Below are 27,347 nucleotides of genomic sequence, written 5' to 3'. Positions count from 1 at the left end.
CGAGCCAGTAGTAGCCAATGGCTTCCCTCCTGCTGCTGCTGCGAGCAATCGTCATCGGCGTCGACGTCGAGGAGAGGCAGCTCGTCAGCGGCGCGAGGGAGGCGGCGGAGGAGGCGGAGAGGTCTTGTTCGAAGCATCCGGCGATGCCCCGGCGATGCGGCTTCTTCTCCGACAACGATGTGGAGGAAGAACGGTGGCTGGTCTCATGCCTGCGGTGGCCTGGAGTCGATCGCCAGGCAGCTTGGATGCAAACGATCTGATCAAACTTATCCAGACAAGCATATTTTTCAGGATAATATATATAGCCGTGTGCTTGCCTATCGAATGGAGATTTGCTGGACCTTCCCTATTAATGTAATTCTGTGTGAAAAAAAAACTTTGATTATTTTCCGTATGGTCAGTGCAAATTGTAAGCTCGGTATGTTGCTTCTAAGATCAAGAGAAAGCATAAGGCTATTGCCCCTTATTGTAGGACCGAGCTCCTCTTACGTAAAATCAGAGGGACGTGGGTCCCTGACATGTGGGGCCCACCTTCATGGGCCCATACGTCAGTGGCCATGTCCCTCTGACTTTACGTCAGATGAGCCTAGTCCCTTATTGTAGGCAAAATTTGTCAGGCTGATGAGTGATGCAATCTTCCTGATTGCTGACGCACAATTGGCACTGTGAATTGGCCAAAATCCCAGATTATAGAACACGCCTTCTACAAATTTAAAAAAGTTGGTTGGTAAATGGAGACCAAAATTGAAACCTCAGTAACTAGGTTTAAGTGTAACATATCTTATGGAAGCATAATGTTGATGGGCTAGAATCCCTGCCCATCCAGGTTTCCAGCCCATTCAATTACAGACCTGACAGTGCCAAAAGGAGGCTGGACAACACAATTTTTTTTTTGAACGAATCGGCAAGCTGCCAATTTCATTGAATAGAGAAGGAGTAAACTTTACGAGTAAGAAAAACCAGGCCCAGGACCTTCGGTCCTACTGAGCTAAAAATAAAAAGCAAGCCAGCTACCAAGATGCCTCGCCCCCGCCCGAGACCATGTTTTGGCCTCCTCTTTAATTTTGGCCAACAGACTTCCTGTAGATAGCTCTTTGTGCTGGAAAATTCTACGATTTCTCTCGTTCCAGATTTCCCAGTTGACCAGAAGTGTTAACGTGCGGAGTGCTTTCTTTGGGACTTCCTTCAAGTTGGCGGTGGCCTCCCACCACTCTAACACCGATTGAGCTGGTTGCCATTGTCCAGGGTTCAGTTGACCACACCTAGTCCAATCAGATAACGCCGCCCAAATTTTCCTGGTGTATCTGCATTCTGCGAGGAGGTGGAGAGCAGTTTCTTGGGTGTGTCTGCATAAGGGGCAGAAAGAGTTGTTCTGCCAACCCCTGGTTGCCAGTCTGTCGGAGGTCCAAACTCTATTTTGGATGATCAACCAGGCAAAGGTCTTGCACTTGCGCGGTGCCCACGGCTTCCATATTAGGATGTTAAAGTTGGTGGCAGTAGTACCTAGGAGCTGCGCTTTGTAGGCCGACGTCGCCTTATATTCACCGTGGCTAGTGAGCTTCCACACTATCTTGTCCTCCTCATTCTCTGTGAAATGCACGTTGTGCACTGCACTCCAGACATTGATTAGCTGGCTGACCAGCTCCGTTGTCCAGCTTGAGGCTGGAGGAAGGTCTAGATCGAGCAGCCACTGGTCTGTGGCTGAGGTCTGTTGTAGCGTGCTGTTCTTTTTCTTGGAGGCCACGTAGATCAGGGGAGCTACATCCTTTAGTCTTCTCCCTTCGGACAACACAATTTTAACTACAAAGAGGGATCACTTCCTAATAGGAGCATTTTAAGTGAAAACCAGGCTCCCAGTTCACTAGAGGTACAGGTTCCACTGCATATGAGAGCATTCTCACAGCTAATATAAACCCATTTGTAGAGAGCAATAGTAAAATTCATTGTGTGTTTGAACTATTGCATAGCCGGCATGAAGTTTCAACATATGGCACCTTCAGATTAACAAGCAATTCAACCCCAGTCTACAAAAGGAAATGGAGGATAGCCGCCTTCAGGAGGTGGCCGCAGTGATGGAGGCAAGTTGCCCCATGAGGTGTGACCCCCTAGAATGTTCCCTGTAGAAAAAAAAGAGAGAAAGAAATCAATTAGATATTACTATCAACAAGAAACTCGCTAGAGTGAGATCTGGTATAAATACTTCAAAATATACTAAGGCCGAGTTTAGTTCCAAATTTTTTCTTCAAACTTCCAACTTTTTCATCACATCAAAACTTTCCTACACATACAAACTTCTAACTTTTCTGTCACGTCGTTCCAATTTCAATCAAACTTCCAATTTTGGTGTGAACTAAACACACCCTAAAACATATGCTACCCTTGCAGCTTTTGCATCCCAGAGCATCAGAATTCATTGCTTAGGGCAAGGCTTTTGAGCACGCTTCTCATGAATTCAGTAGTTTGACCACAGATTCTAGGGTAAGCCAAACTATTTAAATGTCATAGTATCTAGCCCCTCATTCATCAATAAAAGAGACCAACCGACAGACAGAGATGCAATCAAATTGCCTAGAAACATCGCACCACATTAGTAGCACCAACCATTGGACCTACATGGATAAAGGAGTACATCCAATGATTGCATGGCAACCTGGCAGGTGCAAAGTGTCCTATTCATGGCATGACAGGTGACTGGATGGAAAACATGCTGAATAAATAGAGAAAACCATTTTTTTCATTCACTTCTATCCCCATTTTACATTATCTATACAATAATGTTTCACAGGTCCAATAGCTGTGGCATGGCATGCTACAAAAGCAACCTACCTAAAATATGCTATGAATGCACGTTGGACCTTACTATATTGCAACAAAAAAAAGGCGAGAGTAAAGGTAATATATAGAGTCCATTTTACGACTCGTTGCGGCAGCTATGGTCGAGAGTCAAGACATTAAGTTCATATTTTAATAATGATGTGCTTGACTAACATATAATAACTACCAAATGTCTCCATTCATTGATTTAATCCAAGCTGAATGGAGAAAGTTATGTAAGAACTAAAAACCAGATCCTAAATTAATTAGAACAGAAAACGAGAAGTTGTGTTGGAATAAAATCCAATCATCAGTTGGGAGGAAGCAGTGAGAGCCATTCAATTTTCTGCACTACTCCAGCTAGCTGTAACAATATTATTTTTTGCTGAGTGTGCCATAATCAGATCACCTGAGAAAGAACTTCCATCTGCTGCCTGATATCCAACAAAATTGGGTTGACTTCCTTGAATATTAGACTGCTGCGCCATTGGTCCAGAGACAGGGCCTGGATAATAAAAGGGCAAGTCAGAACTTAAGTCCTATCCACAGTTTTTAATCTAATTTAGAACAACGTGTTCTAAGAATTATCTTATAGAAATAGGAACAGTGATTGTCGTAAATTTGTCGTGCACTCATAATAGTAGTAACAACTGATAAGGAAACTCAAATATGCGGATAGTACTATAGGCTACTAATTTCATGAAAGTTGCATTTGTGTATTTGCAATTCACAATTGCACACACATACAAATATACTACCCTGCTTTGTTTTGTGTACACTACACGGGGCTGAGAGAATTGAGCAGTGCTCTACAATGGTGCAAAAATATAATCCAACAGACTTGGTTACAAGCTTACAGGCAGCTAATTACTTCATCTTAGATAAAACTGGAGGAAGAAAAAGGTATTGGTAGAATTCCGAAACAAGGGCAAAATACAGATGATCCTCTAAAATAACTAAGTTGCACGGCAATTCGATGCACCAAGTTAACATCAAGCTAGCGTCTTCGCTTTGCGCGCCAACATCAAGATGAATTCAACTGTATATGAATCTGTGAAGACCTAATGGCAGTACCGCGCCAGTACGTAATGAAGTCTATATAGTTCAGATCAACACCCAATGGGGGCAAAGGCAATCCAATGAGTTGTAGAATATAACGAACAATTATATCCCAACATCAAGCAGACTTTCACTGAAGAATCTTACTAAAAATCACCTTTGCGGAAATATACCAAAAACTTTAGAGTAAATTTCAGAAAACTGCAACTATAGTGACAAAACTATCAGTTTGCTGCAACATTACTGATATATTTCAGTTTGCAGAAATAATAGCGTAGGAAATTATCTCAAAACTCCAACTTTTACATGATATACTGCTACGGTACACATAGGTAACAACTATAGCAGCATATCACGTAAAAGCTGTAGTTTTGTGATTATTTCCAACGCTATTATTGCAGCAAACTGATAGTTTTGTCACTATAGTTGCAGTTTTCTAAAATTTACTCAAAAATTTAAAAACAAAACAGAGCACAAGAAGTACAGTCACCAGAAGGAGCTGGTCCTGGATTAGCAGGAGGTGGCTTCGGGTGGAAGTATCTACATGAATCCCCAAACTTGCACGTCCCCTAAAAAAACACCAAAAAATGGGGTCAATTGCAGAAATGTTAGTCATCCTCGTTGAGTAGTAACAGATGTAATAAGATCGGCAGAATCGCAAGTACACACCGTACGGACGAAGTGTTGGCAGACGCCGATGGCGGCGGCGCCGGGCTGGTGGAGGAGGGGAGGAGCGCCGCCGCCGCCGCCGTGAAGCTCTGCGGGAGGGGGGAGAAGGGTCAGAAGGTGTCGGAGCGAGAAGAGCGAAGGGGAGGAGGAGGAGGAGGAGTGGGGGGGCAACCTTGGCGGCGGACGGCGTCGTACCAGAGGGCGCGGGCGCGGTGGTGCTGGGCGCCGTCGAGGTGGCGCTTGCGGGCGGCGGGGGTGTCCTGGAACTGCTTCTCGCAGTAGTCGCAGTAGTACTTGCCCAGCGGCATCTCCGATCCCCTTCCGCCGCCTCCCTTTTTTCCCCCTTCCGCGGCTTCTCTTCTCTCTCTCGACAACTCTTCTGAATTCTGATCTTCTCCCTCCAGCAGTTTCTGCTGTTGGGCGAAAAGAGACTGAAGAGTACAAAGTGTTCATGAACAACAGTACATTTGAATTTTACATTTCGATTATATTTTACATTATTCGACGGAAACTACGGAGTAGCAAAGGAACGCTAGATTTTAGAGAAGTTAATTTCTGCAAGAAACGGAACGCCTCCTTTTGGAACGAACGAAATTTCAAGCGAAATCTGTAGAAATCAATTAATTTTAGACGAATTCCGTAACTGAACTGAACTGATTCGTGCTAAAATCTTGTGAAATTTCTACGTCCAAAATGAGCCCCTACAACTTTCCAAGAGCAAGTAGTGTTAGCAGACTCCTAACAGCATTTAGATGACCTCTGCGGACGAACCAAACTTGCACACCTTGCAACGCAGCCAAACACCTGGACCAGCACAACTCGAACACAGGTAAAACTACCAAGGTCAGGTCATCGACGAACTTGTCCATACGTTCATATGCCAGAGCATCCTCATAGCTGAGGCTGGAGCAATAGCACCAAGGAGCAAACAAGTACAGTAGATAGAAGGTACTAGCAGCATTTTCAGAACAGTCTAAAAACCAGGTAGCAGTCTAGGGCACAAAGAACCAAGAAAATCGACGAGGAGGATCCCAACATATGGATCAACTACACCATAATAAATACATTCTTAAACTGCTCTAGAACATATTACAGATCATCAGCTATGGGAATTCTCAATTCTCAGGTGGGTGAGGGTTAGTAGGGGAGGGATGGTGTGGGTGCACCGGTTACATGTCAAAGTTTCGCCATCGCAACATACTGCTACTCAACTACACTGGTCAACAAGGTGGTCATACAACAACAACGTAACTTCACATCTTCACCAACCATCATGCACGCATATGCTGACGATCCATCGTCGTCCAGGGGGGAGGAAATGGGCACTTGTCATGGAAATTTCCAGGGGGGTCGTGCGGAAGCTGTCTCATACTCCTGCATAGGAGCATTGCTTCTTCACATGTTCTGGGATCAATTTCGCCATAATATCTGATGGGATTCCTTTCAGTTCTGCAAGAAACAAGAAAGGGGCAACGTAAGTAGCTGATCATATCAGAAAGTTATGACTTGCAGCTCCCAAATTGTAAGTTTACAACGGAAATAACCAGAACAATTGAAGTGCCTGCTTGAACAAACTTTAACTGGTAATATCAACAAGGATAAATGTGATCATGTTTCACAACTTACCATGAGGCTTGAAGTTGAAGAGAGGAGGCAAAAAGCGGCCATTCGGAAGGCGAGCATTAGGGTCTCGAAGCTCATCAAAGAATGGGTGAACAAGTGCTTCCACCTGGTCAAAGGTAACAGAAAATATTTATGAAATGAATGTCTGCACAATTATCTCAGGAACTAAGTGCCATAATACTAATTTATCTGTACTTCAACCATTAAATATATACTTACAGCAGTGCATCTTAGGTTGGGTGAGTACTGGAGCAGCCTAGAGACAAGATCAACAGCTTCTGGAGGCAACCTTTTATGGAATACCTAAATATTTTACATATATGGTTAATCACCTGATACTGGACGATTGCTGAAAGTATAACAACAGAAATAGATAGACTTTGCACCTTGTGCCATGGGTGTGCTTTAATCTGTGGAAACTTGAACTCGGTATAGTTTGGATTCATGCATTTAATTTCCTCCCTTGTAGGTGTTCCAAGGACCTGCGATGTGTGATCAGTTTTAATGTTACAAACTTCTGCACCTCCGAACAACTCGCAAGGCCAACTAAACACCAGAATTGGCACTAACCTTGATGATTTCCACAAGTTGGTCTACACCACTTTCACCAGGAAACAGAGGCTGTCGAACAGAAAACAATTGTAAGGCATACCGACTTCGACAATAGAGTCCAGGGTGGTAAACAACAAACTTCCCCAAAATGTGCAAAGAAAATCCAGCCGCTTACCTGCCCTAACATAAGTTCAGCAAGAACACATCCAGCAGACCAGATGTCAATAGCTGTAGTGTATTCGGTGGCACCAAATATGAGCTCCGGAGCCCTATAGTATCGGGAGCAAATGTACGATATGTTCGGTTCTCCCTTGACCTACAAATTAGTACATAGGGAGGATAAGACCAGACTGTAACTGCTTATAATATAACAAGTTGTGGATTTCTTAATTGTCTTACCAGAACTTTTGCACTCCCAAAGTCACATAGCTTGAGTTGATGGGTATGTGGGTTTACCTGATTAGAAGTTCAAACATCAATTATAAAGTTACAGAAATAAGAGGGTGGTATTTGAGATGAATGGGTAACAACATTCAAGCATACCAGAAGATTCTGTGGCTTGATATCTCTGTGGCAAACTCCGATGCTATTATGGATGTAAGCTAATGCCCTACAAATCTGTCAACAAATTTCAAACTAAATTCAAAGTCATCTCGGTATGCTACTGGCTAGTTTGTCTGAATATAGCCTGCTACACAACATAAGTCAAAAGAACAAAGTATCCAAAAAGGTACATAACAGAATATTACCTGGTACATATACAGCTTCACATAGATAAGTGGCATACGCTGGTTCATCTTGTTGTAATGCTTCACAACACGATGAACAGTTTCAGGCACATACTCAAGAACCAAGTTTAGATACAGTTCATCCTTCTCAGTTGTAGAGAAGAAACAGTGCTTCAGAGCTACAACATTTGGGTGGTCAAGAAGGCGCATGGTCTGAAGCTCACGGTTCTTGTAGCGCTTATCCTGAAGAACCTTCTTGATAGCAACTGTCTCACCTGTCTCCAGACATTTTGCCTGAAAATGGTCAAAATGATATCACTATTACAGACATGAAGAACATTTAGGACATCTTAACAAGAGAAGGTTATCGTGTATCAACAATTTGCTACATACAAAAAAAGTGGTGCTAGTAGAGTTAATGATGTTAAGTTAGCTACTTAGCTTCCTGGTGATTGGTGAAATATATGAAAACCCAAAGATGTTGCAACTAACCTGGAAGACAATCCCAAATGAACCTTGCCCTACAATACGCTCAGCCATGTAGCTAACTGTCTGCAAGATTATCCAAGAATATCAATTAGAAATGAAGATTGCTTTATAATCGATGAACAATTTCAGATCGCGACAGTCAGATGGCATTTGTTCTGAAATCACAACATGGTATCAGGAAATCACCTGTTTCGGCTGACCATTTCTGCCACCAGTAGTTGTGACAATTATGTGGCCGGTTTCTGTTCCCTTGCCGTTAATAATAGTCGCTTCAACTTCCTGGATTTACCATTCAGTTCGACATGTTACAACAAAGTCAAATTTACATGGCACATGGAAGAAATTAAACTTCTCATCATGATAGACTTACCTTATCGTCCCTTATCTTCAGATCATGCATCTGATCAGGCAACTTCTCAGCACCCATGCTGGTGCTACTGCTGTTCTTTAACCCAGACGGCGCAACCCCTACTGAACCCATCTCTTATAAAAAGCTAAACGATGGCGAATCAGCTTTGCATCAACACTCAACTCCGCAATGGATCTATCGGTCAACCTGCGAGATCGTCAATAACAAACATCAGTTAAAAAGTGGAACCACGCAGTTCACAAAGCACTGATTCACCATGCTAAGCAACTCAGTGCATCTAACACGCATCCACCATGAAACAATCATCAGGTGAAGAGCAAAGAGATGAACAGAGAGAAATGCACTCATCCAAGACTCATCCAGGAGGAGGAAAAGGAACAAGTATATAAGAATGCTTGGAGATTTACACTGAATGACTTGCACTAAAACACCATATTTTTAGCAAGAAAGCAACCATAAAAAATACTCTTTATGTCCAAAACCAGCTACAAAAAAGGCATTCTTTCATTGCCGTCGGCTCCAACACAAGCAACAGTTTGCTGCTATGCGCAAAAATGTTGTTCAGCTAAGCAACTTTCCCCCTCCAAAACCGCCTTCAATCAAGCCAAAATAGGGATCCCTGCACCCTGTTCACGTTTCTTGACGAACTCCTCCTGATTCAGGCTCTCTTCTGCATCTATTCTTGAGTTTGAACTCATCCGCATCTGCTATGAGGCAGGCGCGAGCATACGAGCCTCTAACGAAGGGGAAAGTGCAAACCAATAAAAAAAACTGAGCATTTGGGTACGAATCTATGGCGTAAATGATCTATCTTTACTCCAAGCCCCATCCGAAGCCAAGAACTTGCCCGATTTGCAGCAATAAATACCAGAAAATCCCTCGGAAATCCGTATAATTGCTCCACGTTGACTAATCGCCGACACAAATTAGAGACCCCCCAAAAAGAATCCACGCGCTTGGGAGGTTTGAACACAACCGCAACACACCGACGTCTCAAGAATCCCCGAAACCCCCGCAAAATCCACCGAAACCGCGAAGAAAACGTAGATCCCAGCAGACGGATCAGCCACCGCCCTCGCAGAACGGCGAACTCGCGTTGTAATCGCCTCAAACCACAAACAAGAAGAAGAAGAAGAAGAAGAAGAAGAAGAAGAAGAAGAAGAAGAAGAAGAAGAAGAAGCAAACCAAATCGAAGCAGCAAGAACGAACAAACCGCAACGCACCTCTCCTCCTCCAACGCCTCCTTCCTCCCTCCCTCCTCTCCACAGGGATGGATCTCCCGGCTGTCCCACCTCTTCTTCTCCCCTCTCTCTCGCTCGCTCGCTAGCCGCGGCCTCCTCCTCTTGCTTTTGCTTGTCGGGACGCAGCGCAATACTACATAAGCCGAAGGAAAAAAAAATCCTCTCTCTCTCTCTCCGAAACCGAAATGATTTCCGCCTGAGGGAGGGGAGGGGTGCAGTCAAAGCACCCACCACCACCACAGGACGCGGGGCCCACGCCCACAGACAGGTGGGGCCCACCTGCTGCCGCCTTGGGGTTTGGTTCGTGGCCACGCCTTTTGACCGGTCAAATCGCCCGGACCGGGGACTGCGTCGCGGTGCAGCCCCCGTCCGTGTCGCTGTCGAGTGGGGCCCATACTCCGCGATGGCCCACGCGTCAGTGGGGGTGTGGGAGAAGGGTCATTATTGTTGGTGTTGGTGTGCGTGACTTGTTTGTTTTTTTTTTACCGCATCAAAGGACGCAAGATTCGAATAAAGGTGTGGGGGGAGAATGACGAATCTGCCCCTGGTTGGGGTTGGGTCGGGGTTAGATCTGATCTGGGGTTTGAGTTTTGAACTCGAGGCGTGTGCACAGGAGGAACGGTCACCGGCGGCAGGGGAGGAGGAAGGGGAGGACCAGCGTCTGCGGGGGTGGGCTGATGCTTGCGGCGCAGGTGGTGGTGGTGGAGGTGGGATGGGTCAGGGCAGATGCGGGTGAAAATTCCAGGACCATGGGTAGTAGTAGTACACGCTTGATTCAAAATCGTTTCGAATGCTGATGAAACTCGGAGGCTGTACAGGATGGAAAGGGCAAAACCGTGTAGTACCTTTTTGGTCGCCCTTGGAACGTGCTAGTGCTACGGTGCTCGGTACAGGATCGTCATCCATGTAAGAATCCAAGAAAATTATTTTCACAGCTATTGAAGCTGATGGTGTTTGAATCGGAAGACTAAACTCTCTTTTAATATTTGACACTAATTTAAAGTATTAAACATAGACTACTTACAAAACTAATCTTATAAATGAAAGCTAATTCGCAAGACAATTTTTTTAAACCTAATTAATCCATAATTAGCACATGTTTACTGTAGCATCATATAGACTAATCATGGATTAATTAGGCTCAATAGATTCATCTCGCGAATTAGTTCAAAGTTATGAAATGGGTATTGTCATTAGTTTACGTTTAATACTTCTAATTAGTATCCCAACATTCGATGTGGCAAGGACTTAGTCCCTGGATCCAAACAGGCCCGAAGTCCAACCAAACAATTTCAACTCCATTTTAAAATAGGAGACGGAGCAGGTTGAAGTGCTATCACAAAATAAACCACATAGGTGGAGCGGGTTTAGTCTGATCAACAACTCCACTACAGACCCAGCTCTTAGAGTTAAACTTAGCAATTAGAGCTATGTCAAACAGGTCCTAGCGGTACTCCGTGGATAATTACAATGGGGATTGTGATTTTGTTAGAGCATCTCCAACAGTCTCTCCAAATCTAACTCTCCAAATGTCTATTTGGCCAACTCTCCATCTAATTTAGCCAGTCAAACTCTTATTTACTCCAACAGCCTATCCATTCATCCTCTCTATTATTTGCCTATGACAGTGGGACCCACGTGTCAGTCTCTACAACCCTTTCTTCTTCCTCATCTCTCCCCCCTTTTCCTCAAACGCACTCTGCTTAGCTCGCAACAGGTGCCGCCGCCGCCGCCCCATCGCCATCCGCCGCCGCCACCGAGAGCCATCCGCCGCCGCTGCCGCCGCCCCATCGCCATCCGCCGCCGCCGCCGCTCGGGCCGAGCTCGCATGGACGCGGGGTGGCCAATTGGCACGGGCGGCGAACACGACGGCAGGAGCGAGATGACGGCGTCCTCTACCATATGCCGCACCGGCCGAATCCGCCGGGGCATGGCGATGACGACGACAGGCGACGATGACCTCGGCTGGCGACGAATCTGGCGACGGCGTCGACGACGGCTAGCGACGGCGCGGCGTCGGGCAACGACGACCTCGGAGACGACGGTTGACAACAGCGCCGACGACGGCTGGCGACGGCGCAACGACGACCTCTCGGATCTGGCAATGGCACGACGACGGCGGCGTCCGGCAATAGTGGATCTGGCGCCGGCGCGACGACGGCGGGCGACGGCGGCGTCCGGCAACGACAACCTCGACAGCACCAGCGATGGCATCTTGACGACGACAGTTGGCGGAGAGAGAAAGGGGAGAGGGATGCTGTCGGCGTGGGGCCCACAATTGGCTAGGCTATTTTAGCTGGCCAAATTTGGCTAGTGGAAGGAGGACTTTGGCCAGCTCGATAGCCAGTCTGTTGGAGGATGAAATTGAGCCAAAATTGCTAAAATTTAACTTAGAGAGGGGGATAAGGAGGTTGTTGGAGATGCTCTTATATTGTATCTGGGAGAAAAAGTGTGATACAGTACTGTGCTACCTACTGTATCGAAGTCGTGCTCTTAAGAAATTTCTTCGGCATAATACGTGGTGGCTTCAAATGATATAAATCAATGTAATATATTTTTCTTCATATTGTTTAGGCCAAAAAATTACGGATAAAGGCCAATAGAAAAGGAACAAATTACATAACAACCCATTTTCTCCCTACGTTACTCTATCGTCACATTGTTTCTCATGTATCTCTCCTCCTCATCAAGAGTCATAGCGTCGTTGTTCTCACCTGAGTCGCTAATATCCATCTCACTGTCGGTGGCTCCAAAGCTGACTGGACTTAGTGTCATTGCCTTAGACCCAACTAGCACCATCCATATGCTCTTTCTCTCTCTCCTCCCGTCGGCTCCTCTATCTCTAGGTTGTCGACGACCTTAAAAGTGCATCTACGCGCTCCTAGTTTTGAGACTTATCTATTGCGAAAAATTTAAACACGTTCACCCCTAGGCAACATCAAGATTCTTGCACACCTTCAATTCAACGTTGTGAACCTCAAATCTGGTGTCGTCAAGTTGTTTAGAGTTTTCGGTCAACAAAGGTATATGCATTATATTCTATTTTTTGATCGGTGTTGGTGCACATGAAGTATCTAGTTCTGCATTCGTGTCTTGCAGAAGGCACCTTAACACCATACGAGATAAACGCTCCATTCTATGTTGGCTATCTAGGCCTTACCCTACAAAGCAATAACTTTCCTCCACGTTAGTTATCTAAGCCTTGCCCTAAAAGGCAACGGCTTTCCTCTGCGCTAGATGCAAGTCTACATGGTGAAGAAGGCCACTCCTTAGAGCATCGCGTTGTAAAGTGGTCGACAGAAAATCCTAAAAGATCTTGCGTAGGGTGTCCACATTTTAGCATGCCATAAGCATGCCCAAATCTCTTTTTTGCTAGCCATGGGCATTTACCATGGTTGTCTGTCTACTTCAATCGTCGACAGATGGATCACATTCATGTAAAAACTTACTACACGTATGTTAAGAAAACAAGTTCATGTTAGCTTCCTAACTTATTCATCTAAAATACATTTATTAAATTGATATACCCCTGCCCCCAAACTAATGAAAAGCCTCGTCTTTTCGCTTATACTTATACTTATCAGCCAAAATTTAAATTTTTAGCCTTAAATGTAGAGTTGATTTGGGGGTTTTTTCATCGAAGTTTATTTTCCAGCCTTTGCTTTTAGATCACTAAAAACACACATATAAAAGTTTTATTTACAAATTACTTTTCTTTTGCAAATATGCCGCAAAACGGATGGGTTCGGAAACCATTCACTTCCTTTTACAGAACAGGGTAAAAAGATTCATGAGCTCCACATATTGGCAGTGTTTAGTTCCACTGGTGGAGAAAGGGGCTTTACTCCCGGTTCATAACCCCCTGTAGTCCCGGTTTTCAAACCGGGACTACCAATCCGGGACGATCTTTAGTCCCAGGTGAAAAAACCGGGAGTAAAAATACATCTTTAGTCCCGGTTGGTGTTACCAACCGGGACTAAAAAGAGCCTTTCACCAACCGGGACTAAAGATAGAGCTAGCCTAGCTAGCTAGATCTGGTTGCTCTATTATTATTTTCTTTTCTTCATTGTGTTTTTAATATATTGATTTTACTCTATCCCCATCCCAAAATCCCAAATAAATTATCCCCAATCCTCAAATCCCCAAATCGGCCATATTCAAATAGATCACAAAATCTTAAAACAAAATTACATCACAACTTCTACAAAATTCATCACAAATACATCACATATTCACGGACATCACACACAAATCAAATACACAGATCCGAATCACAAATTTTTTAAAAAAAAAGAAAAAAAACACATGCTATCGGCCGCTGCCGCGCCGCCCGCCGCGAGGCCCCGCGGTCCGCCGCCGTGCCGCCCACCACCGTGAGGCCTCCGCCCCGCCGCGCCGCCGCGAGGCCGCCTGGGCCTCCGCCCGCCGCCGTGCCGCCGCGAGGCCACGCCGTCGCGCCGCAGCGCCGCCCGCCGCCGCGAGGCCGTCGGTCGCTGGCCGCCCGATGGGATGATGGTGAGGGAAGGAGAGGAGTTAGAGGAAAAGTTAGAGAGGAGGAAGAGGAAGGGATGATGGGGGAGGGAAGGAGAGGAGTTAGAGGAGAGGAGGAGGAGGAAGAGGAAGAGATGGGATGAAGAGATAAGGTCAGTGGAGGAAGAGGTGAAGAGATAAGGCTGTCCGTCTCCTCCTCCTCGATCTCGCAGATGGCAGATGCCTCGTACTTTCCGCCACAATTTTTTGTTCCGGTTGGTATTACCAACCGGGACTAAAAATAGATCTTTAGTCCTGGTTGGTAACACCAACCATGACTAAAGATAGTAGGCATCTTTTTTTCCGGTTGGTGTTATCAACCGGGATTAAAAATAGATCTTTAGTCTCGGTTGGTAACATCAACCGGGACTAAAGATTAAAAAGCAGCTCTAAACTTTTGAACCGGACTAAAGATAATCTTTAATCCCGGTTTTTATTGTAACCGGAACTATTGTGTATTTTTGCTAACCGAGCAAAGATGGTTTCTCCACCAGTGTTTCATTCAAACTTCCAAAAATTTCATCACATCAAATGTTTGGACACATGCATGGAGCATTAAATGTGGATGAAAAAACCAATTGCACAGTTTGCATGTAAATTGCGAGACGAATCTTTTGAGCTTAATTACACCATGATTTGACAATGTGATGTTACAATAAACATTTGCTAATGACAGATTAATTAGGCTTAATAAATTTGTCTCACAGTTTACAAACGGAATATGTAATTTGTTTTGTTATTATTTTATGTTTGATATTTTAAATGCGTGTTCGTATACTTAAAAAAAATGGCACACGAACTAAACAAGGCCATCATGCATTGACTGCTCCCATCTTCTTTCTTTCTCATTTTATCTCTTCTCTATTCCTTGTTCGTTTACCACCTATCCCTCATCGTAATTCGATCGTAAGCTGTATACAAACTACAAATCCAATAATGATTTAAACGTGCCGTGAAAAAAACCGTCTTGAGAAAACCATGAAAGAAAGAAAGAGTAATACGGCGGCAGTCAAATTTCTGAAGTACCACTCGAGTTGAACATATCCACACAAACACAATGTCAACAAGTTTTCACATATACGGAGTACTCCAGTTCTCACTATAGAGTTCGAGGTGGTTGTTTCACCCACATCCTCAATAATTTTGACCGCGTGTTTTCCTTTCCGTCTGGGTAAAGACAAGCTAGACAAAGGTTTGACCATTTTCACTGTATAATTAATTAACGGTACACTGAGCAAGCTGCACCCTTAAAATGAGATGGAAGCGAAGCACGCAGGTTTAATTTAGTTAGTTCTCTCCACCGAAAACGATAGCACGGCTAAACATTTTGGGTCAAATGGTTCGAAAGCTTATAAATTGGAGTGCTACTCATTTCATCATTTGGGTTTTGACTTGTTCCAAGAAAATGGCTATTAACATCAATCTGTGTTTATTATTACTTTTTTTAAGATAATGGAATAGTCATCCCGGCCTTTGCTCAAAGAGAGCTACAGCCTATTATTATAATCTAGCACTCTAAAACGAGTGTAGTTCAGAAATGATAGAAGAAATGACCACACAAAGGTAAATTTAACCAAAACAAGATCAGAACACATTATTGAAGTCTATTTGTGAATCTCCATCCATAATTGACAAAAAGTTGCATAACCGTCGTCTTAAGCTTACGACATGCAGCTTTTAAAAGCTCACCGTCTTCATCACACCTTTGTAGTTATGCCTAAAACCGGAGCCAATAGGTTGCCCTGAAAATTATCTGCATACATATGGTGATTTGTCAAAAAAAACCATATCATTCCTACACAATCACAGAGCCCAACAAATTGCAAAGCTCCCACCAATATTAATTTACTCTTTTTTTTCTCCACCCCCAGCAGCCACCCATCGAAAATATGAGATATGTCTATTATTACTAACTATAATGTTGACGTAGATATAAAAATCGAGGCTCCTTCAAAGTTCAAACCAAATCCACTCGTATGATGTAGGAGTATTAGTACTACCAGGTTGGCGCATACGCCAGTGTTACGGCACGGTCGTAGCCTCGTTTAACACGTGCCAGCGCCGGCGGCCGTTTTTTTCATGCTGCCGTAGCACGCAGGAAGGGGAAGGAAGGAAGGGAGGAAGGGACGACGAGAGCGCTGACCGAGCTAGCTTTCTGCTCTTCCTATTTATCTTAAAATAAATTTATATTTAGCGGTTATTGAATCGGAGTTTATAAAAGTAAGGTAAAAATGTATTGGGGATAGATAATCAGAGAAATGATTACATTGAAATTTGATAAAATAAGAATGTTTTTAATATTTTTGGTTTTGTATTTTTATGTGTAAGATGGGTGAAAAATGAACATATTTTATGTCTGAGAGAGTTGTGTTACATATCACTATCAGTGCTAAGCTTGTTTTATGTCTCATGCAAAACATACATTGGGGATAGATAATCAGAGAAATGACTACATTGAAATTTGATAAAATAAGAATGTTTTTAATATTTTTGTTTTGTATTTTATGTGTAAGATGGTGAAAAATGAACATATTTTATGACTGAGAGAGTTGTGTTACATATCACTATCAGTGCTAGCTTGTTTCATGTCTCATGCAAAACATGTGTGGCCGCCCACCGTTGCATGGTCATGGAGTGGATGAGAACTGAATAGAAAGTGTTGGCACAGCGCTATTAGTCTAGGAGGTTTCGGGGTGTTTAGTGTTTATGCTTTATACTCGTGATCTAACCATTGTATTATTTCTTCGTTTAGACATTTTGTGCTAGCTTTGATAAGAGGTTTTACTCTAAACTAGCAAAATAATTGTGACTTGCAATGGATTTCAAAAAAAAAATCTTAAGTTTCTTAACTTAGAAATGATAATTGTGTCCGAAAAAATATAGCAAACAAACATAAAAAAAAAAACCAAGCCACACACACAAAGATATATTTATCTTTGAATATGGCCACTCTAAGTAACGGTAGATTCACTATCACCAATGTATGTACTTCTATATAGTACAGACATTATGTAGACCGACCTTATATTTGGAATCAGAAGATGACGTGCTTGAATGCTTTTAGGGGTTTTGTACATATTTTTTCCCTGAGCAATCAAATTTATGGCTATTGTGCATGAAGATTCATGCATTATTGTGGAAATTAAAGCTAGAGGACCTCATCATTGATGTTGAAGGCAAGGTAGTACCTAAACCAAACGGGTAACAATTACTCCCTCCGTCCAAAAAAAAATCCTCTTCTAGTTTGTTTTTTTTATGGAGGAGGTATAAATTAAGGGCTAAGGACGGATTTTTTATTTTTTGAGTAATCATCTAGGGGAGAGCTTCCCCACTTAAATCTTCCATTAGCAAAGAAAAAAAGTTACACGTTATCTGTTTGGACGATGATAGCGTCGCATCGTTATACAGTTACATGTTTACAAATTGAAGAAGGGAGAAAATCGGCTTCCAAGCTGATACAACTATCTTGTATCTTGTCGTCGTGTTTGATTATTTCTGCCTAGAGACAGGCTTCTTGCACACAACAATGTATCGGTTTGTTCAGGTTTGCCTGTTCATTCCTGGAAACAACCTCTTATATATGTGATTCATAAGTGCTCAGAAACTAAGGAGGAAAAAGGTGCAGTGATGCGCCACCGGCAGGCTAATTTTTTTAGATAATGGAAATTTATAAAATCCGGCTTCTATATTAACGGGGGTGTATACAGCCTCTACGCTTAACTTTGAAGTTCTGATGGGATCCAGTGGTTTAGTGCCGGCAGGCTAGTTAGGGGTTATTATTGTAGAAACAATGAAATATACCGCTAGATTATTTTTTTGGGGGGTTTATTGTGGATTAATATAGAGGTTGGTCTCGCGCATTCATGTTTGATCCAACGGAATGCATGGATCACTGTAGCTCTCTTTGCAGTTGTATATAAAATTAATGGTTCTATTATGGAAGGCTTGTGATGAACTCCGTACTAACTATCTTCATGTTATAGGCTTGTTTCGAAGTGAGCAGGCTAGGCTGAAGGGTGGAATTTATACTTGTGATGTGGTAGCAATAATTGGGAGTAAGGATGGATTTTATACATGAGATGTTAAGTGATTTGGATTGACCTTCTGTAATCCAAAGTTACAATTTCGATTGATTTTTCAAAAAATTTAGTTCGGTTTCACAGACGAATCCTATTCTTATTCATGACCATAAGTGAAATTGTTCTCAACGAATTAAAGCTTCACCATATAGAAAATAATCTCCGGATACACTCACGGCAATTTTTTTAAAGATAAGGAAGATGAATACATCCGTGACCTCTGTATTTAGGATGCGCACAACTAATAAAGTTTGAGTTTTTTTAAAAAAAGTCTTAATAAAAGACAAAACTCACATGAGATGGCATGTTTAATTTGTTGTCACTTTCGACCATAACAAATTTTCGCATTACCAAATCAGAGTAGTTTCAGAAATTAAACATGTTATTATCGTTGCTACTCTACCAAAATGGTAGTCTTAGAGTTCCTCTCATAAAAACACTTAACTTGGTAAAGCTCAAAAATCAAACACATCAAACACCTCTAAAAATTGCCAATGTCAAAATTTAGTGTTCCTAATGATTTTGATGAACATGCCCGAAATAGCAAAGCTCAATAAATAAAAAACCTCTTCTCTGGCATGAAATAAGTGAAGTATATAAAACATGATGCACTTTTAAAAAAAAAGAAAAAAAAAGTCCGTGCGTTGCGACGGTAAAGGCTATTTTAATTTTATTATTGTTATACTATTTAGTTAAGATGAAATTCACTGTGAGAATTCACTTGGATATATATATATATATATATATATATATATATATATATATATATATATATATATATATATATATATATATATATATATATATATATATATATATATATATATATATATATATATATATATATATATATTCTTTTAGGAAATCATGAGCTGCAATTAGAAGTCGGATCATCTTAAGTTAGCATGTAAGTTTTTTTTAAAGAGATTTCTTATACAACTTCTCATGTATTTAAAAAAAGCGAACGAACTTCAAAACCGACTCATACACGGATGACGTACAAAAAGTACCGGCAAAAATTTTTATAATAGTAGAGATATACTCCATCCGTCCCTAAATATTTGATGCCGTTGACTTTTTTAAACATGTTTGACAATTCGTCTTATTCAAAAAAATTAAGTAATTATTAATTCTTTTCCAATCATTTGATTCATTGTTAAATATACATATAGTTTTACATATTTCACAAAAGTTTTCGAATAAGATAAACGATCAAACATGTTTAAAAAAGTCAACGGCGTCAAATATTTAGGGACGGATGGAGTATATAGCATGAAGTCTATTTGTAACTTGTTACTCCCAGAATATAAAAAGTGAAACGCAAACTTGTTACCCTGCCTCGCCTCGCCTTGCCTCGTAGACGCCGCTCCGGCTGTTGGTGGCACCGCGCCCCGCCTCGCCTCGTAGACAGAGATAAGAGAGCTGACATGTGGGCCCAAGGATACTTTTGACATTTCACGCGATTTCTCTCTCCTCTTCAACCGGAAATTATTATTTTAATGGCGTGGTGTCCGCTAGCAAATAACCATATTTTAAGAGTGTTTTTCCCAAAAAGTAACTTTGTGCGGTGTCCTGGAGCTAAAAACACGAAGTCGTGATGTCTTGTAGCAAAATTTACCAAAGTGAAAAGATACATGAGTGAAACCCTGTAATGGCTTATGAGTTGAGGATGTATAAATAAACGTGTCCATCGGCATGTGCTTATTTATATTGTTTATTAGTAATTAAAATAACAATCTATGAGTAAAATTTTTACATACATGTTGTTAACTATTAAAAAACCAATACTATAAAATAAATTACAATATTTCAAATTCTGGCTTAGGGCCTAATTTGTAGGAAAAGTGTAGAAAATTTGGATGATTCAATTCATATAGAAGCCTTTAAAACGAAGGATTGAATCATATCTTATACTTTCAAATTTCTATGGTATGGGTAATTGTATAGAAATTTTAAAGAAAAGTTGCAAGAGATCAACCTATTGGAAAATCCCTTTGAATCTATCTTTCATATGATTCCTACGTTTTTTCTATGCTCCAATCAAACGGTAATTCCTATATTTTTTTTATTTTCTAATCTTTTATTTTACACTTATATTTCTATCAGAAGTTTATGGTTTACCTATTGCTTTGTTTTTCCATTAATGTAATTCAAAAGGACCTGAACCTTCGGTCTAGTTTCTCTTACTCGCCAATGACCCAACCGAAGAAAAATCGAAATCACATGAGATGCAAATCGCGCGGGTATACCGTGGCGTCCTCGTAGGCGCGTTGCACACTAGTACTCCTATACGGATAAGACCACCTCCCCATGTGAGGCGAGGTGTGAGCCCCGGCCCGATTAATTAAGCCCTAATTAGCCAGCCACCTACCCAATCATCACCGCAGCTCATGATGGCGCCTCCTGCTTAAATCCTCCCACTAAACTTGAGTACTCCTTAAAAAAAAAAAACCTGAGTCTACGTATCCAATATTTGACTGTCCGTTTTATATGACATTTTTTTATAATTAGTATTTTTATTGTTGTTAGAGGATAAAACATGATTAATACTTTATGCGTGACTTATCTTTTTAATTTTTTCAAATAAGACGGACAATTAAACGTTGGACACGGAAATATAGAGTTTGTCTTATTTTTTTACGGAGGAGTACTCCAGTAGCTACTGCGTGCTACTCCTATCTATAGCTAAGCTCAGAGCAAGTAAAATAGTTAGCTATAAGCCTATTATAAACTTATGTGGAGGAGAGATGTAACAAAAAGTTAAGGGTGTTGGCTCTCATGCAAGAGCTAGCTTAACATAAGCTTCAAGACAAATACAATTAATATATAAGTGAGAGATAGAGAGAGGAGAAGAAAATTATATCCAACCTTATAGCTAATCTATTATATGTGTTGGTTTTAAGATTGATTAATATTAGGAAGTTAACTCTATTATTATAGAGTGCTCTCAGTAGGGAACTGGACTTGAGAAAGGACCCGTTCGTAAATTTAACTGAGATCCAGATGTCCAGATGCTGCAGGTTGAGGCTCCTGACGAAGATAGCGAGAGTTAATACAGTCGACAGGCACGGATTTCGAGGCCGGTCAACCGTGATTAGCGTTGCAGTTTCATCACTTCCCTAGTTGTGCAGCAGGAGCTCACTTCTACTGCCTGCAGAGCCAGAGGCAGGGACCATGGCGACGAAAAAGAGAAGGAGAAAGAAAAGGGAAAGGAGAAAGGAAAAAAATTGAGCTGGCCGGTGCGGTGGCCGTGGATTTGGGGACAGTGGCCTGGATCGGCGTGGCCACTGTCCCCCGGCCGCTCGCCGCCGGCGCCGGTGGCGCTAGCAAAGCTGCGTCGTCGAGGCTGTAGTCCACATAACAACCCATGATTTGTTTCCCGGTTAATTACTTCTCGTAACGACACGCATTATCTAGTTTGGTTACCGGAGTAGATCTGGGTCTCTGGGACTCTCTGGGCCTCACAGCTCCATCCCTTCTAGAGCTGACAAACAATTTCAGCTCCACCAAAACTGAAAGTAGAGCTGGATGGAGCTCTCTCACAAAATTAATTAGAGACAGCTCCACAACTCTACTCCAGACTTAACTCCTGAAGTTAAATTTAGGAGTTGGAACTGTACCAAACAGGCCCTCAGACTGGGGTAGATCATGCCGTTGTACTTGTATCACATATACATACACTATTACTCTCTCCATCTTAAAATATAAGTATTTTTAACATAGTATCAAATCAAACATTTTTAACTTTGACTATCAATAGCAAGAAAATAAAAAAGCGCAATCATGTAAAATTGACATTACTAGATTATCATTATACAATTTATCATAATATGTAACTCTTTTTATCTAAAATATTTTACTTTTATAGTTATTGTTGATCAAATTAGCATCTCAAAAACTGCGTCAAAGTCTAAAAAATTTATATTTTGAGACGGAGGGAGTAATAATTTTATCTATACCAGTCGATACTCTCGTGGAGTACTATACGTCCTGCCTCCTGATCGGCGGAATAATAGAGTAGAGTATACGGATGTGGCGAACATGATACATACTGTACATACTAGTACCACCCCCATTTCAGAATAATTAATTTCTAAGATACTAGAGGATTAGAAACAGCCGTAAAAATAATAGTAATAACCCTATTTAATGACCACTAGACATGCACATATTTTATATGTAAACTTAATTAAAGAAAGGTGATGTGCGTAGAAATATAGGGATTATATCTTTACCTAAATACTAATTTGTTGCTTAGTAGAAATACTCAATTCATACTAAAATATAAGAGATTTTAGTTAGATAGAATATATCTTAGTACTACAAATCTGTACTTCAGATTCGTAGTATTAGAATATGTCATATCCAATCAAAATCCTTTATATTGTATGATATAAGAAATATATTTTCTTAAGATAAAATTTAAATGATAGAAATACAATTATTTTAGAATGGAGATGGTACCATGTATTTTCTTTGTCCCAAAACAAATAAACATTACTATTATAGATCTAGATATTATATTTTCTTTAATCTGGAACCGAAGAAGTACGAGTTACGATCCTCTCCTGTAATACATGTGCAGTAAGTGCCACTGACATGTGGGCCCGGAATAGGTGGGACCCACACGTCAGGTGAAACGTACTGCAGGTACAGTACAGCAGTGGATTTGCATCCAAGAAGTACACATGTACTACACACCTCCTGATTGATCGATCGACACATGCATAATCATGGCGCCGCTCTTGGCCTATCTAACGTGAGTACTAGTAACCATAACCATAACCATAACCATAACCAGGACCAGGACCATCATCGCAATCGCGTCTTCGTCGCCATACGCTGGGGCAAAGCATATGTGCATGGCGGTCGTGAATCATCATGGGATGCCGTCGTGGCGAGCTCCGTGACGTAGCTATCAACGCAGCGTGGCCATCGCCCATCGTCGGGCATGTGGCCGTGGCGCCCCCACCCCACGGCGACCGACCGAATAAACGCCCTGTACGGTCTCTCTCTCTGTCCGGTTCGAGGAGCGTCCCCTCCCGGAATCCCGGCCCTGCGCCGCCACCGCCGCCGTGGTTGGTCGTCGTCTCCGGCCATCTTTGCGAGGAGACTTTTGCTATTTCGTCTGTGGCCACATGGGCCTTGACGGGGCCCTGTTCATGGCGGAGGAGAAGGCCTACATGAGAAGGGCCCGATTGAGACAGTGGGCCGGCATCTTCGGCCAGAAATTGGTTTAGAAAATGGGCCACGGTTTTTTTCTTGTCACTACTGCCACTGGTCAGTTTATTTTTCTACAGTATCAAAATATAGTTTTGCTATTTCCTCTCTATATATTTATCGATAAATTTATTTAAAAGTATTAAATACAAATATAGTACAATTGCAATATAATTATATTGTAACTTGGACGTAACTTCTGCATAATTTCAAATCATTACATTTACTTCAAGATTTGTGCATGTTGGGAGAAGAAAACAATCATAGTGCGCGTACAGGTGAGGAGATTCTATCTCACAGCCTTCGCTTCACGAAAATAGCGTGTTATCATAGGAGTTTTGAAAACTACATACAAATTGCATTGTAGTGCAAATTACTCTCTCCGTTTCAGGTTATAAGATGCTTTGATTTTGGTCAAAGTCAAACTACTTTAAATTTAACTAATTTTATAGACAAATGCAGTAATATTTACATTAACAAATTAGTTTTATTAAATTAATAATTAATTTTATTTTTATAATAAATTTATCTTGGGTTAAAAATATTACTAATTTTGTTTATAAACTTTGTCAAACTTGAATCAGTTTAATTTTGACTACTAAAGTCAAAATATTTTATAACCTAAAACTGAAAGAGTACAATGTAATTGTCATGCATTTATATTTGATAATTTTTAGCTAGCCTAAGTTCTATCCTCTCGAAATATTTTCGACACATCTTATCAACTCCACCAACTAATTTTTATTTGATTGCGTCAAACTTACCCAATAATTGACACTACGGAAATTTTGATAGAGGATCAAACCAAACTGGGTCTGTGTACGTATGATTAACGCACGCGGTTAGGCGGCAGATACTGTTGAGCGTTATTATGCTTATGCAATGCACCGACTATAATTAAGAAAAAAAATGAGGAAAATAAGAGCTTTGATCGATGAGTGTACTTAGTGTACTGGGACTATTGCTATTGCTCTACTCCATCCATCCTTAAAAAAAAGACAACCTAATACTAAGATGTGACAATTATAGTATAATAAATCTGGACATAGAGTATGTTTAATTCGCTGCACATTTTAGAATGAGGTTAGGTTTTTTTTTTATGGAAGGAGTACTTGTATTGACCACCTAATTAATGCCCTGTCTTTGGCGGTTCGACCGAGCCAGTGCTTCGCTATATCATGCGAACACATTCTCAAACTACCCAGCAATGTATTTATGTAAAAGTCTTTTATACATACGTTTCTTTTTTAAGAAAAATCAAATAAGTTTATTTTTATGTTTACAGTAATTAATACTTAATTAACTATAACAATAGCTTGTTTCGTTTACGCGCCGCAAAAATCCTAGCCTTTTTAAGTGTACTAAATAATTAACATAACTATTTCCCAGATAGACTGTACCTTGGAGCTCTTTTCACAAAGACGCTTACTCACTAACTGCACAATACGACGTTTTCCTTTCGAACCGAAGCAATGGCCAAGTGAACTCCTGTTGTGCTTCTCAATTTAGATAGATTTTCTGTGCAACGAAAGCGCCAAAAAGCCATTTAAAACATTGAGATAGCGGGCCGGCATCTTCGGTCAGAATTAGTTTAGTTAGTGGGCCGATAGGCAGCTGGTGCATGGGCCACGATGCTTTGGCAAAATCGTTAGCGGAAACTTCAGTCAATATTGCAGTTTTTGTTTTTGTCAGTATGTGTGTATGATAGCGAATCAAACACTACGTGAAAAAAAATTATCTTACCAAATATCTTGACATCACCCACATACTTATCTTTTGCCGGCGTCAATCCAAACATCTCTTATTACCAATTTCTCATCAAAATTAGCATCATTTTTTTCCCTCTAGAAAGATATAGTCTTACTTTCTCAAGGTATTCATTATTTCAGTACAACTATTACAGTAGAATAACAACAAACTTGCGTATAGCGAATTAGTTAGCTTAGTTACCTATCTAATTTATTGTAGAAATTTTAGATTATGTGAGTGGACATGGAAAATAGAAATACTTTTTCTAAAGGAACATATGTAAAAAAAATGTCTAATATTTATTTCAATTTCTTGATAGTTTCAAAACTTGTCCAATAATTTTATTTCAAAAAACATTCTTAATAATGTGCACTACTAAAACTGCTGGAGCATCAAACCAACAACTGCCCTATGTATGTATGATTAACGTAAGTAGTTAGGCGGCAGATACTGTTGAATATTATTACGCTTATGCAATGCACCGACTATATATAATCCAGAAATTTCTACTATATAGTCGGTGGGTGTCTGACCATAAAAAGGTCTATAATTCTCCTATGTGCTACTGTGTACTAGTTCTAGTACTACTATACTATACTTGTATAATTGTATTGGCATGCAATTAAGATATCTAAGTACTTGTATAGTTGTAGTAGTAACAGTAGAGTGCACTCTGAATGTACACCACCTTTATTCCAAGCAGATGATTACACTGGCAATATATAGTACCGGCCTTTTTTCGAAATTCAATCTCCACGCAGTTAATTTTATTTTAAAAGAATATCGCCCTGATATTAGTATGCATTTTATCCGTTGAAGGCTCAAATCTAAGTGGAAACTGACATTGGGTTTTAAATATTGTCTTTTATAAGAAATTATATATGAGGTAGTGTTTTCCTTATGACATGAGAGATGTACCCACATAGATACACACCAGACCCACCAGTAGTGCACCGAACACATACCTAGAGAGATGAAGGCCGACAACAAATCTCTCTTACCTAAATTTTTGATTGAAAACGAAGGCGTGTTCATATGTGCATAATATTTTTAGGTATCAGAAGTTTAATAATAAAAGCAAACAGGGGTAAGTATTGTTAAGTACACGGGGTCGAAATTCACGGAGCTGTCACCGGCTGGAGAATCGCGCATGGGGATTAGCCGGCTGTCGTCCAGGCGAGGCGGAAAACCGATGTGATGAGTACACCAGCATGCAGCAAATGGCTAATGGACAGCAAGTAAAAACTACAGCCCAAGTTAATGAATGAATGAAACATCTCGAGAATTCTCGATATGTATGGCCGTGTCTAGTTTCCCCCTATTCCTAACTTTCCATCACATCATATCACATCAAAAACTTTTTTACACACATAAACTTTTAACTTTTTTTTTCAAACTCCTAACTTTCTTCAAACTTCTAACGTTTTTCAGGAACTAAACACACTCCTGTGCGTACTCTTCCCATCCTAATTACTGTACTACTTCCTTCGTTTCACAATGTAAGTCACTCTAGCATTTCTCATATTCATATTGGTGTTAATGAATCTAGATAGATATATATGTCTAGATTCATTAGCATCAATTTAAATATGAGAAATGTTAGGATGACTTACGTTGTGAAACGGAGGGAGTAGTAACTTGCAAAGAAATGTGACATTTGCCAGGCAACATCGGCTGTCGATTGACGGATCCAGGGCAGGACAGGGCCATACACCTGCATCTCTGAATCTCTCTGTTCCCTCCTTTGCTCCCTGCTCAGCTGTCGTCGTAGCTCTCATTTACTGCGTTGAGCTAAGCAAAACCAGATACGTACGCATATGGCAACGCCACCAGCTAGTCAGCTACGTACACCCTCGGTCCCAAAAGAATTTCACTTTTAAATTTTAATCTAAATATAAACTATGTTCAAATTTAAGGAGTACTACTCCACCACCACAGTGCACTACTCCCCAGGGACCAGGAGGGCGCGCTGGCTATAGGTTAGTGCATTTTGATTGATTTTAGCGGAATTGTGGTCACCTGCGAGCGAGCGCACCAGAATGGTAGAATATATACCAGCAGGATCCAATGTGCTAGAGAGCGATTTAGCTCGATGGATCGATTAGTTTCACGGGAAATAAATCACAGAGTATATATCACTTTGACACTTTGGCTGAGCAAGAATCATCGGGGAAAGGGGAAAGGAAAAGGAAACAAGAAATCAAAGCCCCCATGTACCTACTTG

At 41.1% G+C, this 27,347-nt stretch overlaps 2 protein-coding genes across 4 annotated transcripts; both read right to left on the bottom strand.

Annotated features, from left to right (window-relative positions):
* Positions 1-1,819: 1,819 nt before the first annotated feature.
* Positions 1,820-5,033, bottom strand: LOC4327109 (zinc finger CCCH domain-containing protein 3-like). Its single transcript, NM_001409122.1, has 5 exons — positions 4,715-5,033; positions 4,543-4,631; positions 4,364-4,442; positions 3,224-3,319; positions 1,820-2,117 (listed from the first exon to the last, which is right to left on the bottom strand). The coding sequence occupies exons 1-5, from the start codon at positions 4,848-4,850 to the stop codon at positions 2,014-2,016; spliced, it is 504 nt and encodes a 167-aa protein (NP_001396051.1). The 5' UTR covers positions 4,851-5,033; the 3' UTR covers positions 1,820-2,013.
* A 356-nt stretch (positions 5,034-5,389) lies between these two features.
* LOC4327108 (shaggy-related protein kinase alpha) lies at positions 5,390-9,736 on the bottom strand. Of its 3 annotated transcripts, none has more exons than NM_001409047.1 (13): positions 9,490-9,736; positions 8,305-8,490; positions 8,121-8,213; positions 7,938-7,997; positions 7,467-7,739; positions 7,261-7,335; positions 7,117-7,173; positions 6,893-7,033; positions 6,736-6,786; positions 6,552-6,647; positions 6,385-6,468; positions 6,169-6,271; positions 5,390-5,991 (listed from the first exon to the last, which is right to left on the bottom strand). In NM_001409047.1, exons 2-13 carry the CDS (start codon positions 8,413-8,415, stop codon positions 5,909-5,911), a joined length of 1,227 nt encoding a protein of 408 aa, NP_001395976.1. In that variant the 5' UTR covers positions 8,416-8,490; positions 9,490-9,736; the 3' UTR covers positions 5,390-5,908. The 3 variants fall into 3 exon arrangements, with proteins under 3 accessions (NP_001395976.1, NP_001395975.1, XP_066162990.1); NM_001409046.1 differs by having other exon boundaries at positions 9,528-9,736; XM_066306893.1 differs by lacking the exon at positions 7,938-7,997 and having other exon boundaries at positions 5,481-5,991; positions 7,467-7,763; positions 8,100-8,213; positions 9,528-9,649.
* Between the last annotated feature and the right edge of the window lie 17,611 nt (positions 9,737-27,347).

The sequence above is a fragment of the Oryza sativa genome, chromosome 1 (assembly GCF_034140825.1).
Source record: "Oryza sativa Japonica Group chromosome 1, ASM3414082v1".
Lineage (NCBI taxonomy): Eukaryota > Viridiplantae > Streptophyta > Magnoliopsida > Poales > Poaceae > Oryza > Oryza sativa.
This window is presented reverse-complemented; position numbering and strand designations above follow the sequence as displayed.